At 40.4% G+C, this 16354-nt stretch overlaps 1 protein-coding gene across 1 annotated transcript in view; it reads right to left on the reverse strand.

Moving 5' to 3' along the window:
- LOC126272044 (golgin subfamily A member 2-like) overlaps nt 1–16354 on the reverse strand; it is a 101991-nt gene that overhangs the window by 62662 nt on the left and 22975 nt on the right. The window contains exon 3 of the mRNA XM_049974558.1: nt 11358–12359. Coding sequence (XP_049830515.1) covers nt 11358–12359 — 1002 coding nt within the window. The remainder of the gene's footprint in view (nt 1–11357; nt 12360–16354) is intronic.

A 16354-nucleotide genomic window follows, 5' to 3' on the forward strand; every position in this document is an offset into this window, starting at 1 on the left:
CAATGAATCTCAGTCTGGCATCTGCTTTACCGACGATCAACTTTATATGATCATTCCATTTTAAATCACTCCTAATGCGTACTCCCAGATAATTTATGGAATTAACTGCTTCCAGTTGCTGACCTGCTATTTTGTAGCTAAATGATAAGGGACCTATCTTTCTATGTATTCGCATCACATTACACTTCGCTACATTGAGATTCAATTGCCATTCCGTGCACCATGCGTCAATTCACTGCAGATCCTCCTGCATTTCAGTACAATTTTCCATTGTTGCAACCTCTCGATACACCACAGCATCATCTGCAAAAAGCCTCAGTGAACTTCCGATGTCATCCACCAAATCATTTATGTATATTGTGAATAGCAACGGTCCTATGACACTCCCCTGCGGCACACCTGAAATCACTCTTACTTCGGAAGACTTCTCTCCATTGAGAATGACGTGCTGCGTTCTGTTATCTAGGAACTCCTCAATCCAATCACACAATTGATCTGATAGTCCGTATGCTCTTACTTTGTTCATTAAACGACTATGGGGAACTGTGTCAAACGCCTTGCGGAAGTCAAGAAACACGGCATCTACCTGTGAACCCGTGTCTAAGGCCCTCTGAGTCTCGTGGACGAATAGCGCGAGCTGGGTTTCACACGATCGTCTTTTTCGAAACCCATGCTGATTCCTACAGAGTAGATTTCTAGTCTCCAGAAAAGACATTATACTCGAACATAATACGTGTTCCAAAATTCTACAACTGATCGACGTTAGAGATATAGGTCTATAGTTCTGCACATCTGTTCGACGTCCCTTCTTGAGAACGGGGATGACCTGTGCCCTTTTCCAATCCTTTGGAACGCTTCGCTCTTCTAGAGACCTACGGTACACCGCTGCAAGAAGGGGGGCAAGTTCCTTCGCGTACTCTGTGTAAAATCGAACTGGTATCCCATCAGGACCAGCGGCCTTTCCTCTTTTGAGCGATTTTAATTGTTTCTCTATCCCTCTGTCGTCTACTTCGATATCTACCATTTTGTCAACTGTGCGACAATCTAGAGAAGGAAGCACAGTGCAGTCTTCCTCTATGAAACAGCTTTGGAAGAAGACATTTAGTAATTCGGCCTTTAGTCTGTCATCCTCTGTTTCAGTACCATTTTGGTCACAGAGTGTCTGGACATTTTGTTTTGATCCACCTACCGCTTTGACATAGGACCAAAATTTGTTAGGATTTTCTGCCAAGTCAGTACATAGAACGTTACTTTCGAATTCATTGAAAGCCTCTCGCATAGCCCTCCTCACACTACATTTCGCTTCGCGTAATTTTTGTTTGTCTGCAAGGCTTTGGCTATGTTTATGTTTGCTGTGAAGTTCCCTTTGCTTCCGCAGCAGTTTTCTAACTCGGTTGTTGTACCACGGTGGCTCTTTTCCATCTCTTACGATCTTGCTTGGCACATACTCATCTAACGCATATTGTACCATGGTTTTGAACTTTGTCCACTGATCCTCAACACTATCTGCACTTGAGACAAAACTTTTGTGTTGAGCCGTCAGGTACTCTGTAATCTGCTTTTTGTCACTTTTGCTAAACAGAAAAATCTTCCTACCTTTTTTAATATTTCTATTTACGGCTGAAATCATCGACGCAGTAACCGCTTTATGATCGCTGATTCCCTGTTCTGCATTAACTGATTCAAATAGTTCGGGTCTGTTTGTCACCAGAAGGTCTAATATATTATCGCCACGAGTCGGTTTTCTGTTTAACTGCTCAAGGTAGTTTTCAGATAAAGCACTTAAAAATATATCACTGGATTCTTTGTCCCTGCCACCCGTTATGAACGTTTGAGTCTCCCAGTCTATATCCGGCAAATTAAAATCTCCACCCAGAACTATAACATGGTGGGGAAATCTACTCGAAATATTTTCCAAATTATTCTTCAGGTGCTGAGCCACAACAGCTGCTGAGCCCGGGGGCCTATAGAGACATCCAATTACCATGTCTGAGCCTGCTTTAACCGTGACCTTCACCCAAATCATTTCACAATTCGAATCTCCGTCAATTTCCTTCGATACTATTGCACTTCTTATCGCTATAAACACGCCTCCCCCTTCACTGTCCAGCCTATCTCTGCGGTATACATTCCAATCCTTTTCTCTGATCGCTCCATCCGCACCTCTGTCCACATCAAACCCTCCAAACACCAACAGTACCAGCATTTTGACAGCTGCCATCCCTTCCACATCAAAAAATGCATCCCACAGCCTTGTCACCTGGGGACGGCCAACAGCTCACATTCCCAGTATGCTGAAGGTCTCACTGAGGCCTTCACAGACTATCCCCTGAAGCTAGCCTGTAAACAAATTTCCTGTGCCATTTCCCCCACGCACCCCCATCCTCCCACCACACCCAAGAGCCAGATACAAAAAAAAGTGCCCTTCAGTCAACCAGTAATACCCCAGACTGGAACAACTATACCACATTCTTCATCAGGGCTTTGATTATCTATCATCATCCCTGAAATGAGGGACATCCTACCCAAGGTCCTTACCACCCTTCCTAAAGCAGTGTCTGTCACCCTCCCAACCTCAACAACAACCTAGCCCATCCCTATGCCACTCCTAATCACAAACCCTTGCCAGACAGATCATATCCCCGTGGAAGACGCGGGTGCAAGACTTGCCCAATCCACCCATCAGCACCTCCTATTCCTATCCTGTCACAGGCTTACATTAGCCCATCAGAGGCTGAGCCATTGGTGAAAGTAGCCATGTTCTATACCAGCTCTGCTGCAACCATTGCAACCAACCAGCTGTTCACCAGGATGAATGGCCACCATAAACCTGCGGCCAAGAGCAAAGTAGACCACCCTGTAGCACAACATGCTGCTGAACATAATGTGAGTGATTTCAATGGCTGCTTCACAACACGGGCCATCTGGATCCTCCCCTGCACCACCAGCTTTCCTGAAGTGTGCAAATGGAATTTATCCTTACAACACATTATCCACTCTCTGCCAATGTACCTGCTTGTCCTTTCACCTTCCGTGCTACTCTATTTTTCCTCTGCCCATTTTACATCCCGACGTTGCACCTGACAGTCTAGCCCCTGCATGCTCTGCCAGACAGCACTCTTCTCTGACTCCACCCTTACCCTGCTATTCCTCTCTCTCTCTCTCTCTCTCTCTCTCTCTCTCTCTCTCTCTCTCTCTCCCTCTCCCTCTCCTTCCCCACCCATTCCAGACTGCTGCTGAAGTGACAGTCACATTCCGGTCACAGCTGCCAGTGGTAGAGGTCGTGTGTGCATGAGGTGTGCTTGCTTGCTTGTGTGTGTGTGTGTGTGTGTGTGTGTGTGTGTGTGTGTGTTCTTTGTTGAAGACAGTTTTGGCCAAAAGCTGTAATGTGTAACAGTCTTTCTGTTGTGTGTGTCTGCAACTCAATGGGTCATCTTTAAAATGAGTAGCAATGTAGCAAATCTATCCTTCCCCCAATTTTGTTACACATTTAACAATGTGTTCCTTATATTTGTAGAGGCTTGTTGTATCGTTTAAGACTAGGAAACGCAAATTAAATGAGTGCTGTGATATCCATAATTACAACACTGGAAGTAAATGTAACTACTTCAGGAAGAGGACAAAATTAAAATTAACCTCTCAATAGTCCTTAGAGCAATGAGCAAATATGGTCCAACAAGCTGCCACATAGTTTAGAAATTTGTGAAGCAAAGCTGTCCCCCAGGGACTTGAAAACTTTCCTAGTTAATTGATGTTTGTATTCATTCGGTGAATTCCAAGCTACACGTCATCTGTTGCAGCATGTGATATATTTAGAATATCAAGATGAATACATGCACCCCTGCTACAATATATGCAAGTATTATTTTTATCAATTTATAACTCTGCCTATGTATGGTATTTGGTGTAGTCTTCAAGCTCAGTGATTTCTTGAAAAAATGTAAATAAATAAAATTTATATGTAATTAGCCCTTAAAAACTCTAAATGGCCAGCTCGCAGCTGTACAAATAATTTTATTTAGTTTTATATCAGTATTTTATGTTTGTTCTGTTGAACAGTTCCACATCATAATATTAATTGTGAATTTGATCTATGGATCAGGGTAACTAACTTAAAAAATATAAACTTCACCCACAACTCCCATTGGTATTGACTGACCACCTTGCCATCCTTTGCAATTGGTGTCACTGGATGTGGTATGGAGGAGTGTGGCATCATCACAGTGCTTTCCAGGCTGTTGTCAGTTTTAATGGCCTGGAACCACTATTATTTAGTCAATTGGCATCACTAGGCTGAGTGCACCGCATCCAGTCCTCACCAAAGAAAAATCTCTGATAGTACCAGGAATCAAACCCAGTCCTTCCATATGGCTGTCAGACACGCTGCCACCTCAGCTGTGGAGGCAGACTTACTCTATTAAATTTTCATGGCTTAAGCATTGCCAGCTTTTATCAGTCAAGAAGGCTTGGAGAGTGTTTCTGCTAGAAAAAGCAATTGTATGCATTTCATTTACCGAATCAACTGACATCACTTAGTTCCAGTAATACAGACATAGAGGAATTCTGGCAAAGATTAAATAGACTGTAAATAGTGGACTGAAGAACAATGTGCCTAGTAAGTGGATTAAGGACAGAAAAGACCTACCATGGTTTAAGAACATAATTAGGAAAATGCTGAGCAAGCGAAGACTATTGCACTTTTGATTCAAAAGAGGACATGCAAATGATGACAGGCAAAGGTTAGTAGTTATTTGCGCTTCTGTGAAAAGATCTATGCACAAGGCACTCATTACTATCACTCTTGTAACTTGGCGAAATATCTGGCCAAGAATACAAGAGAATTATAGTCCTATATAAAATTTCTAAGTGGGTCTAATGTTTCCATCCAATCACTTACTGACCAGTCTGATGTGACAGCACAAGATGGCAAAACAAAAGCTGAAGTTTTAAATTTCGTATTAAAGAAATCATTCACATAGGAGAATCTTACAAACATACTGTCACGTGACCATGGAACAGACTACTATATGAATGACATAGTGACAAGCATTCCTGGCATAGACAAACAACTGAAAGCACTGAAAACAAATGTCACCAGGTCTCAAGGGAATTCCAATTCGGTTTTACAAAAGTACTCTACAGTACTGGGCTCTTGCTTAGCTTGCATTTATGACAAATCTCTGGCCCCACACAAAGTCCCAAGTGACTGGGAAAAAGCGCAGGTGATTCCTGTACATAAAAAGGGTAAAATAAGGGACCCACAAAATTACAGATCGCTATTCTTAATACCAGTTTGTTGTAGAATTAAAGATATTCTCAGTTTGAATAAAATAAATTTCCTTGAGACTGAGAAGCTTATACCCACAAATCAGAAAGGTTGTAGAAAGCATTGCTCTTGCAAACTTCAGCTGACCTTTTCCTTGCACAATACACTGGGAACTATAGATGAAGGGTAACAGGTAGATTCCATATTTTAGATTTCCGGGAAGCATTTAACACGGCATCCCACTGGAGACTGTTAATAAACATGTGAGCATATGGAATAGGTTTCCAGATACGTAAGGGGCTCAAAGACTACTTAAGCAATATAACCCAGTAAGTCATCCTCGACAGTGAGTGTTAATTAGTGACAAGTGTACAATCAGGACTGCTCCAAGGAAGCATGATAGGACCGCTATTTTTTTCTGTTCACATAAATGATCTGATGGACAGGGTGAGCAACAATTTATGGTGGTTTGCTGATGATGGCATGGTGAATGGGAAGGTGCTGAAGTTCAAGGTTTGTAGAATGATACAAGATGACCTAGACAAAATATCTAGATGGTGTGATGAATGGTAGCTTTCTCTAAATCTATAAAAATTTAAGTTAATGTGGATGAGTAGGAAAAGCCAACCTGTAATGTTCAGAAACAACATTAGTAGTTTCCACCCTGACACAGTCACATCGTTTAAATATCTGGGTGAAACATTGTGAAGTGATAGGAAATGGTATGAGCATTTGAGAATTATGGTAGAGAAGGTGAATGACTGACTTCGGTTTACTGGGAGAACTTTGGGAACAGGTGGTTCACCTATAAAGGAGACCATACACAGGACACTAGAGCAACCTATTCTTGAGTAATGCTCGAGTTTTGGGGTCCACACCAGGTTACATTAAAGTAAGACATTGAAGCAATTCAGAGGCAGGCTGCTATAATTATTGTCAGTAGCTTCAAACAACATGCAGTTATTATGGAATGCTTCAGGAACTCAAATGGGAATTCCTGGAATGAAAGTGTTATTTTTGAGGAATGCTATTGAAAAATTTAGAGAACCGACATTCGAAGCTGACTGTCACACAATTTTACTACCACCAACATACATTTTGCATAAGTATTACAAAGATAAGATATGAGAAGTTTGGCCTCACATGGAGGCATGCAGACAGTCATTTTCCCCTACTGCAGGTGGAATTGGAGAGGACAGGACTAGCAGCGGTACAAGGTACCTTCTGCCGTATACCTTACAGTGGCTTGTGGAGTAAGTACATAGATGTAGATGTATAGTGATAGTTTATTGCTAATACAGTATACAGATTACATTTATATGATGTCTCTGGCTTGTGTTAATGTGCATCTTGACTCATTTCCCATCTCTGAAGATTCTTTATCTTGATGGGATTTACAGAACACAATGAATGAATGTAGTGCAACGTAAGTTGAAATCTTTCAAAGAGGGTAAATGGTTGATCAATGAAGACCAATGGCATGAGGATGTGTGTGGGGGAGGGGGGACCTTCCTCAACAACAGATGACCACCATGTGGAGAGTCTAGTGGTGATTCACATACATATTGTTTGTTGATAGAGAGGTTTTCACTGAACTCATGGCACAAAATTGTAATGAAAGAAGTTTACATGAATTGTGTCACTACAAAATTCATCCCTTGGTCATTGAAAGGTGAAAGGAACTGTATAGCATGAATATCAGTCAGGAGATGGTTGAGAATGCAAACACTGATTAAATTTGCTGGTTATGTTGTGGCAGAAGATAGACTTGTCTAGGACAATAACACTGAAGCAAAAATGAAATGTCATGGTAGGTTGGGAAGCAGTTCATCACTTGACCAGAGAAAGCAAGAATGCACTTATTCAACATCAAGATTCTGAAAATCAGAAATTTAGTGAATATCTTGAATTTATAACACTGGTGGAGAAGGGTTTTAACAAGTTTGCAAGAACTTTGCAGAAAGAGGTCTGAATTGTAGGGAAATATTTAGATTTTGTATCATAAAAGCATACCATATAACAAATTGCTTATGATATAGGAAAGCAGCAAAATATTGCACAACTCTTGTGTCCACTTACACCATTCACCTAATCTGCCACCGGAAGACCTCATCCTGTTTCTCAATATCACAATCAACTAAAACAGAAAATGTTTTCAGAGAACAGACACGATCCAGAGATGTGAGAACTTGACACCATTCCAAAGAATGCATTTCAGCAAGGAAATAAAAGTTGGTAATGGTGAGTCATCAGAGAGGGGACTATTTTATAATGACAGATTTCATATGCTGCATGATAAAAAATAAAATGCCTGTAGCACAAGGCTGGTTCTTATTTAAAACCTCCCATGCATTCATTTTTTATTTAGTTTTGGTTAAATTTTAACATACCAGCAAAAGATGAGCCAAAGGGTCTAATCTGCCAGCCCAGTTTTGGCAACAGTAGCAGAGGACAAAGCTTGTTCAAAGTGACTCAAGCCAATTTTGATTTGTATTTGCACAATTCATGCAAACATTATGGAATGAGATCATCAACAGTTAACTCTAACATTATCAAAAGACTTGACTGCTACTCACCATATAGAGGAGATGCAGAGTCACTGACACATACAATGAAAAGACTGCTATACATCAGAGCTTTCAGCCATAAGGCCTTCTTCTGAAGTAGAAACACACACACACACACACACACACACACACACACACACACACACACACACACACATTCTCACAAGCATAACTCACAGACACATGATCACTGCAACTAGCCACTGTGGCTGGACTGTGAACTGCAACAGCACATGATGGGAGAAACAAATTGGCATTGGTGGTGGGGGGAGAGGAGGAGGCTGGGGCAAGGAAAGACAGCACAGTAGGGGTGGGGAAGTTGTGCTGCTTGATGGAGCATGCAGGGATGTGGTGGGGTCAGAGAAGTGCTGCTAGGTTCTGTCAGGAAGTTTGGGGAGGGTGGGAGGGGTCAGGGTGGGGAGCAGAAAAGGGGGGAAGTACAGGAGGGGAATAGACTAGTGGTAGTGTTCTTGAGATAGAAGGTTGTGTAATGCTGAGATGGGAGCAGGGAAAGGGTTAGGTAGGTGAAGAACAGGCACTAGCGAAGGCTGAGGCCAGGGGGTTTATGGGTACATAGGATATCTTGCAGGAAGAGCTCCATCTGTGCAATTCTGAAAAGTTAGTAGTGGCAGGAAAGATCCAGATGGCACAGGTTTGAAGCAGTCATTGAAGTGAAGTACAATGTGCTGATCTCCCATTCCTTATCTCGTAAGTTACCTACCTGCCATCTGGACACACAGGAGGACCCCCCGCCCAGTGACACAGTAGTACTACGCAGACTGGAACACCTGAATCACATTCTTTCCCAGGGTTTTGACTACCTTTGTGCACTGAAATGAGGAATGTCCTCCCAACCGTCCTCACCACCCTTCACACTGTGGTATTCCATTACCCACTGAACTTGTGCAGTATCCTTGTCCATCACTACTTCACCCCGTAACTCAATGCTCATATTCCTGCAACAGATCTAAATGCAAGACCTGTCCCATATTTCCTCCCACCACCACATACTCCAGCCTCGTCACAAGCATCTCCTACTCTGTCAAAGGAATGGCTACTTGGGAAAGCAGTGAGGTGATATACCAATTAAGCTGCAACCATTGTGCTGTTTTCTACAGGGGCATAACAATTAACAAGCTGTCTGCCTGCATGAAGGACCACCGACAAACTGTGTCTAACAGACTGCTGGACCACCCAGCTCCTGAACATGCTGTCCAACAAAATGAACTTCACTTCAATGATTGCTTCACTGCCTGTGTCATCTGGCCTTTCTGTCACACCAGCCTTTCTGTATTGTACAGGTGAGAACTCTCCCTGCAATACACCCTACATTCCCGTAACACCCCAGGTCTCAACCTTCGTTAGCCCCCGTCACTCACCTTTGCATCCCCTTCCCTGCTCCCACTCCACCAGTAAACAGCCTTGTATTCCACTACTATTTTTCCCCTCCTCTGTTTCTCTCCTCTTCCACTCCTCTCCCTCCCCTTCTCCAAACCACATGAATGAACCTGGCAGCCCAACATTATCTTCGCACGTTCCTAAGTCCCTGCATGATCCCACAAGCAGCACTACACCTTTCCCCACCCCTACCCTGCTATTCCTCCCCTCCCCCCCCTCCTTGCCCCAGCCCCTCCCCTCCTCCAAAAAAAAATCAAACATACAAACAAACAAACAAACACACACACACACACCAGTTTGATAGGACCACTGATAGCAGTAGAGATGCTCCTTTAAATTGCTATGTGTGATTTACTAATGACGAAGTTATGTTTTTTTTGTGTGTGTATGTGTGTGGGGGGGGGGGGGGGGGGGGGGCAGTAAACACAGGTACTACAAGCAAAGATTAGATCATAATAGAGGACAACTGCATGACAGAATGTCAAATTAACAGGGCACATTGTGTTGGTGTGTGTACCGATGGTGCATGATCCACACTGGGGTGTTACAGTGGTCTACAAACACTTATCAGTGGCATAGATTCTGATATGTGGATGCACTGCATTATCCACGGAGAAGCACTTGCATCACATTTGAGTGTTGAAGCGAATAAAGTGCTGCAAACTGTCATAAATGCAGTTAATGTTATTAAAACTCATCCTCAGAAAGCTAGATTTTTTTAGACAAATGCATCACTATATGGGGGCTGAACATACATCTCTGTTATTTTATAATCAGCACTCATTGTTTTTCCAGGGGAAATGCATTATCACACAATTTTGAACTTAGGTAAGATGTCTGTTCTTACGTGGAAGAAGAAAATCACATCATTGCTAAGTGCTTATTAGACAATGACTTTCTACAAAAGGTTGTATACTTATGTGATATATCTGAGAAGTTAAACTCACTGAATAAGTCTCTGCAAGAAACTGAACCTCTCTTCATTCATCTTATTGACAATGTTTCAGCCTTCAAAAGGAAGTTCTTCCTTTGAAGAGAAAAATGAACGATGGAGGAGAAATTAACTATTTCCCCAAGTTTGCAGTATTTTACAAATGACAATGATATAGGCATCATTACAGAATTTTTATAACTGAAGGACATTTATCTGATGTTTATGTTCACTTTAAAAAATTCTTTCCTGAAAGCTGTGATAGGCTTCAGTGGGTTCAAAATCCCTTCAGTAATGAGCCTCCTTCTGGATTCAACACCGCAGAAGAGGAGGAGCTGATAGAGCTTTCACCAGACTCTTCACTAAATGTGAAGTTTTCATGAATGATATTGCCAATATTTTGGTGTTCAGCACAAAAAGAGTTTCTAAGCTTGAGCCAGAAAGGTTTTAATTCCTTTTGTGACCTCCTATCTCCATGAGTCAGTTTTCATTAGTGGCTGTAACCAAAACCGAATACAGATCAAGACTTTGAGTAGAGAAGGAAATAAGGGTAGCTGTATCTCATTTGATGCCGAGATTTGAGAAGTTGTGTAACAAGAAGAAAGGTCAAGTGTCCCTCTGAGGCGAGTAGTAATTTATTCACAACTTTCTTTTATTAATTATTTCAGTTTATACAAGATATCTTACAAGGGAGCCATGAAAACAACACAGATGCTCAGAATGGGAGTCATAAACTCAAAAATGCTGAAAACCAGGCCATAAATAATTTAGGATATCCACACAAAAACTAAATCGGCACAGCTGGGCACAGCTTTAATGAATTTTGAAAAGTACAATGTTTTTCAGTCTTGAGGATGTTTCATAAATCTATTTTGGAACTTCTATGTTTTATATCAGGGTCTTTGTGTGAATTATTCACTAAAAAAATAAAGTATTCCATTATCTATACATTCAGTAACAGTAACTACAGCAATGCTTCTAAACAAGGTTGTTCAAAAGGCATTGGATAGATAACATTAACGGTAAGCCTGGGCAAAAAATCAGTCCAGCAATTTAGACTGCACTCTGTATTCCAACTAGTTATTTATTTTGTTTCTATCCAATTCATAATTAAATGTTAGAGAGCTGTTAGAGCCTTATATAATTTATATTCACACTTAATATTAACAACAGTTACAACAGTAATAATACTCACATGTTCCTTCAACTGTAAATGGAGTTGTTCATTCTTCTGCTGTTCCACAGCCAGCATAGCAGCCAGCTCCTGATTTCTGTGTTCAAGTTCTGATACACTATTTCTTTTATCATCAGAATTTCCATTAAATGTCTCACTTATAAGATCATTAATTTGCAATGACATCTGACGGAGACTCTCTGTGCTCGACAAAGGCAATGACTTAGCAGCAGTTTCTTCACACACTAATTTTTGAGCAACATTCAACTTTTCTGGGTTGCTATGGGGCATATTTTCTTCTCCTTTAGGATTTAATTTCTTGCCTTCCTCTACAGAAGACAACTGTGGCAATGCTTGCTGAACAGAAATATCATCCACAGTTTCTCTAGGTAAGTCTATGGAAGAAGAGTTATCAGAGGGTAGAGTCTGATGTTTCTGGTGAGCTGTTGTGACTTCTGCACAATTCCCTGTCTCATTGTTATGAAATGTAGATGCTATATTTGTTGAATCAAACTCAAAAGAGTCTGACACATTTTCATTTTCGGGGTTTCCACCCGTGTAATGTGTATCAGTTTGAACAATGTCAGCACCAGACTGTGGATTAGAAAATGCTTCTGTCACTTCGCTTGGACCAGGCTGACATTGTGACGATAAAGTAGTCAAACCATTTACCGACTGCACTTTCTGGTAAATACTTTCCTGTGATATAAAACTAGAAGTTTGATAAGGAAAGGATGAATAATTACTGGAGTTCTCGCCAAGAGAATTTGATGTTGGAATGCTGTTGAAGAACATTTCTGCTTCATTATTAGTCGTCTGACTTGATGAAAACATGTCTGCAACACTAGGAGAGACTATCGGAGTAGTGCTCTGGAACGAAATGTGCTGAGATAATGGATGTTGACTATTTTTGCTAGCATCACAACATCCATTGACTTCATTTCTGCTGAAACTGTTGCAGTACTCTTCACTGTTTTTTATTTCTGGACTTGGACAGTAGCTTCCATCATCAGAAGTCTGGCACTGGAAAACAGTCAATGGAATTGTAAGTATAGACAAATACAAGCATATGTAAAGATGTTCATATTGGCAATCACAAAAAGGAAATATAAGACAGGTATAATCTGTTGACTAATAGGCAGCCTGTCAATTATGAATGGCAGTGAACAAGGCCAAACATTTATTTAGCGACTTGTTAATTATTTACTGTTATATATTTTACAGAAAAAGTGTAACTGCCATTGTGAGCTCAAACATCTAAACAAATAATAACAGTGCATCACAAGTAATAAATAATAAAAGAACATAATTTAATTGGATAGATAAAAAATCTACTCACCAAGTGGCAGCAGAGCACACACAAAAGACTGTTGTGGTTGGCAAGCTTTCACTTGGGGAAGAAAGAAGGGTGAAGGAAAAGGACAGGAGAGGTCTAGGAAGAAGGGTAGATTTTGGAAAAGTCACTCAGAACTGCAGGTCAGACATCTAGGAAAAGAAGTAGATTTTGGGAAAGTCAGAGAGAGCCGGTAAGGGGGACTTACTGTACGATAAGTCGCCCCTGACCCGCAGTTCTGGGTGATTTTCCCAAAATCTACCTCAGTTCCTAGACCTCTCCAGTCCTTTTCCTTCACCTTTCTTCCTTCCCCTTTAACACTGTTGCCTGAAGAAGGAGCCACTGGCTCCGAAAGCTTGCCAGTCACAACTGCCTTTTATGTGTGTGTGTTTTACCGCTGTTTGGTAATTTTTTTTTTTATATATCCTATTAAATAATTTTATTGATAATTTTTTTCTGATGTTATAAAATAACTTCAGTATTACTTAAGACTAAATTATGAAACCTAAGTCATGTCATTCTAATGCAGTATCTCAAGTATTAAAAGATAGATCTACTCAAGAAAATCATAAAATTATGAGACAGTACTGCTGCCCAATACTTACCTTCAGAAGGCAAATATCAGAGCTGGAGAAACACTTACAAATACACAATAGCCGCCTCACTTTTGTAACAAATTATTCCTTCCTCACGAAGGAGAGGGATATATTAAAAGGATGAGCAGGTCACTCACAAATAAACCTATCCAAGGGATGTACTTTGATTTTGATTGGCTTTGAGTATGTTTTAGTGTAGAGCAAAAGAAGAGGAGACTTTTTTTTATATACATGTCCATACCGCTGTTAATGGGGTGAAGTATTCCCTTGAAAAAAACTAAGTTTGATATTTCTGAATGAATACTATTGAGACAGTGATTGAATGTACATTTGTCAAAATGTATTTTTTTTTTTTTGAAATCCCCACCCATTTAGCATTTATTGACCTGAACAATTCTGCGCTTCCTCATTCTTATACAGAATCAGAAATTTACAATAACCTTACAACAATAATGTGGAAATAAAATTAAAAGGAATATATATAACTGGCACTGAAGCAGAAGCAGACACACACCAGGTGCATATACAGCTATATAGTGATATTTCTAGCTTATTTCTGACAAATTTGTCTTTGGAATAGCACTCATCATATATATGACTAAATTTGGTGCTAACGATGCTATATATTTTGCTATTAGTCCAGGCTGTTACTTCTGCAACTACTGAAAAGGTTGCTGCCCCTCTTCAGGAACAATAAGTTAGTTTGTCCTCTCCACAGATACCCCTCCGAGATGGCTGTACCTACAATATTGTTATCTTTATCACTGAGGCACACAAGTCATCTACTGTATCAAGGTCCAACATTCATACCGTATCGTATCTAATTCAGCCACAACAGTACCACAGTCTTATTTGAATGTTTATCACTAACAGTGACAAATGCCAGAAAGGAAAGCTCATAATGAAAAAACGAAAAATGAAATTTCTAATGAAGATCATAGAACAAAAAAGAAAAGGCAAATGAGTTTACATTTGATATGATATCAAAAATGGGGTTATATGAAAAGATATCTACCACAATAAAGGAAAAAGGGCTGGCTTTCTATAAGATCATGAAAAAAATGAAATCAGAAAGGGATGACTTTTTGTTGTTGTTGTTGTTGTTGTTGTTGTTGTTGTTGTCTTCAGTCCTGAGACTGGTTTGATGCAGCTCTCCATGCTACTCTATCCTGTGCAAGCTTCATCATCTCTCAGTACGTACAGCACCCTACATCCTTCCGAATCTGCTTAGTGTATTTATCTCTTGGTCTCCCTCTACGATTTTTAACTTCCACGCTGCCCTCCAATACTAAATTGGTGATCCCTTGATGCCTCAGAACAAGTCCTACCAACCGATCCCTTTTTCTAGTCAAGCTGTGCCACAAACTCTTCTTCTCCCCAATTCTATTCAATACCTCCTCATTAGTTATGTGATCTACCCATCTAATCTTCAGCATTCTTCTGTAGCACCACATTTCGAAAGCTTCTATTCTCTTCTTGTCCAAACTATTTATCGTCCATGTTTCACTTCCATAGATGGCTGTAGACTCCATACAAATACTTTCAGAAATGACTTCCTGACACTTAAATCTACACTCGATGTTAACAAATTTCTCTTCTTCAGAAACGTTTTCCTTGTCATTGCCAGTCTACATTTTATATCCTCTCTACTTTGACCATCATCAGTTATTTTGCTCCCCAAATAGCAAAACTCCTTTACTACTTTAAGTGTCTCATTTCCTAATCTAATTCCCTCAGCATCACCCGACTTAATTCGACTACATTCCATTATCCTCGTTTTGCTTTTGTTGATGTTCATCATATATCCTCCTTGAAAGACATTATCCATTCCGTTCAACTGCTCTTTCAAGTCCTCTGTCTCTGACAGAATTACAATGTCATCGGCGAACCTCAAAGTTTTCATTTCTTCTCCATGGATTTTAATACCCACCCCGAATTTTTCTTTTGTTTCCTTTACTGCTTGCTCAATATACAGATTGAATAACATCGGGGAGAGGCTACAGCCCTGTCTTACTCCCTTCCCAACAACTGCTTCCCTTTCATGTCCCTCGACTCTTATAACTCCCATCTGGTTTCTGTACAAATTATAAATAGCCTTTCGCTCCCTGTATTTTACCCCTGCTACCTTCAGAATTTGAAAGAGAGTATTCCAGTCAACATTGTCAAAAGCTTTCTTTAAGTCTACGAATGCTAAAAAAATAGGTTTGCCTTTCCTTAATCTTTCTTCTTAGATAAGTCGTAGGGTCAGTATTGCCTCACGTGTTCCAACATTTCTACGGACTCCAAACTGATCTTCCTCGAGGTCGGCTTCTACTAGTTTTTCCATTTGTCTGTAAAGAATTCGTGTTAGTATTTTGCAGCTGTGGCTTATTAAACTGATTGTTCGGTAATTTTCACATCCGTCAACACCTGCTTTCTTTGGGATTAGAATTATTATATTCTTCTTGAAGTCTGCGCATATTTCACCTGTTTCATACATCTTGTTCACCAGATGGTAGAGTTTTGTCAGGACTTGCTCTCCCAAGGCCGTCAGTAGTTCCAATGGAATGTTGTCTACTCCGGGGGCCTTGTTTCGACTCAGGTCTTTCAGTGCTCTGTCAAACTCTTCACGCAGTATTATATCTCCCATTTCATCTTCATCCACATCCTCTTCCATTTCCATAATATTGTCCTCAAGTACATCGCCCTTGTATAGATCCTCTATATACTCCTTCCACCTTTCTGCTTTCCCTTCTTTGCTTAGAACTGGGTTTCCATCTGAGCTCTTTATGTTCATACAAGTGGTTCTCTTATCTCCAAAGGTCTCTTTAATTTTCCTGTAGGCAGTATCTATCTTACCCCTAGTGAGATAAGCCTCTACATCCTTACATTTGTCCTCTAGCCATCCCTGCTTAGCCATTTTGCACTTCCTGTCGATCTCATTTTTGAGACGCTTGTATTCCTTTTTGCCTGCTTCATTAACTGCATTTTTATATTTTCTCCTTTCATCAATTAAATTCAATATTTCTTCTGTTACCCAAGGGTTTCCACTAGCCCTCGTCTTTTTACCTACTTGATTATATGCTGCCTTCATTACTTCATCCCTTAAA

This window comes from Schistocerca gregaria, chromosome 5 (assembly GCF_023897955.1).
Source record: "Schistocerca gregaria isolate iqSchGreg1 chromosome 5, iqSchGreg1.2, whole genome shotgun sequence".
In the NCBI taxonomy this organism is placed as follows: Eukaryota; Metazoa; Arthropoda; class Insecta; order Orthoptera; family Acrididae; genus Schistocerca; species Schistocerca gregaria.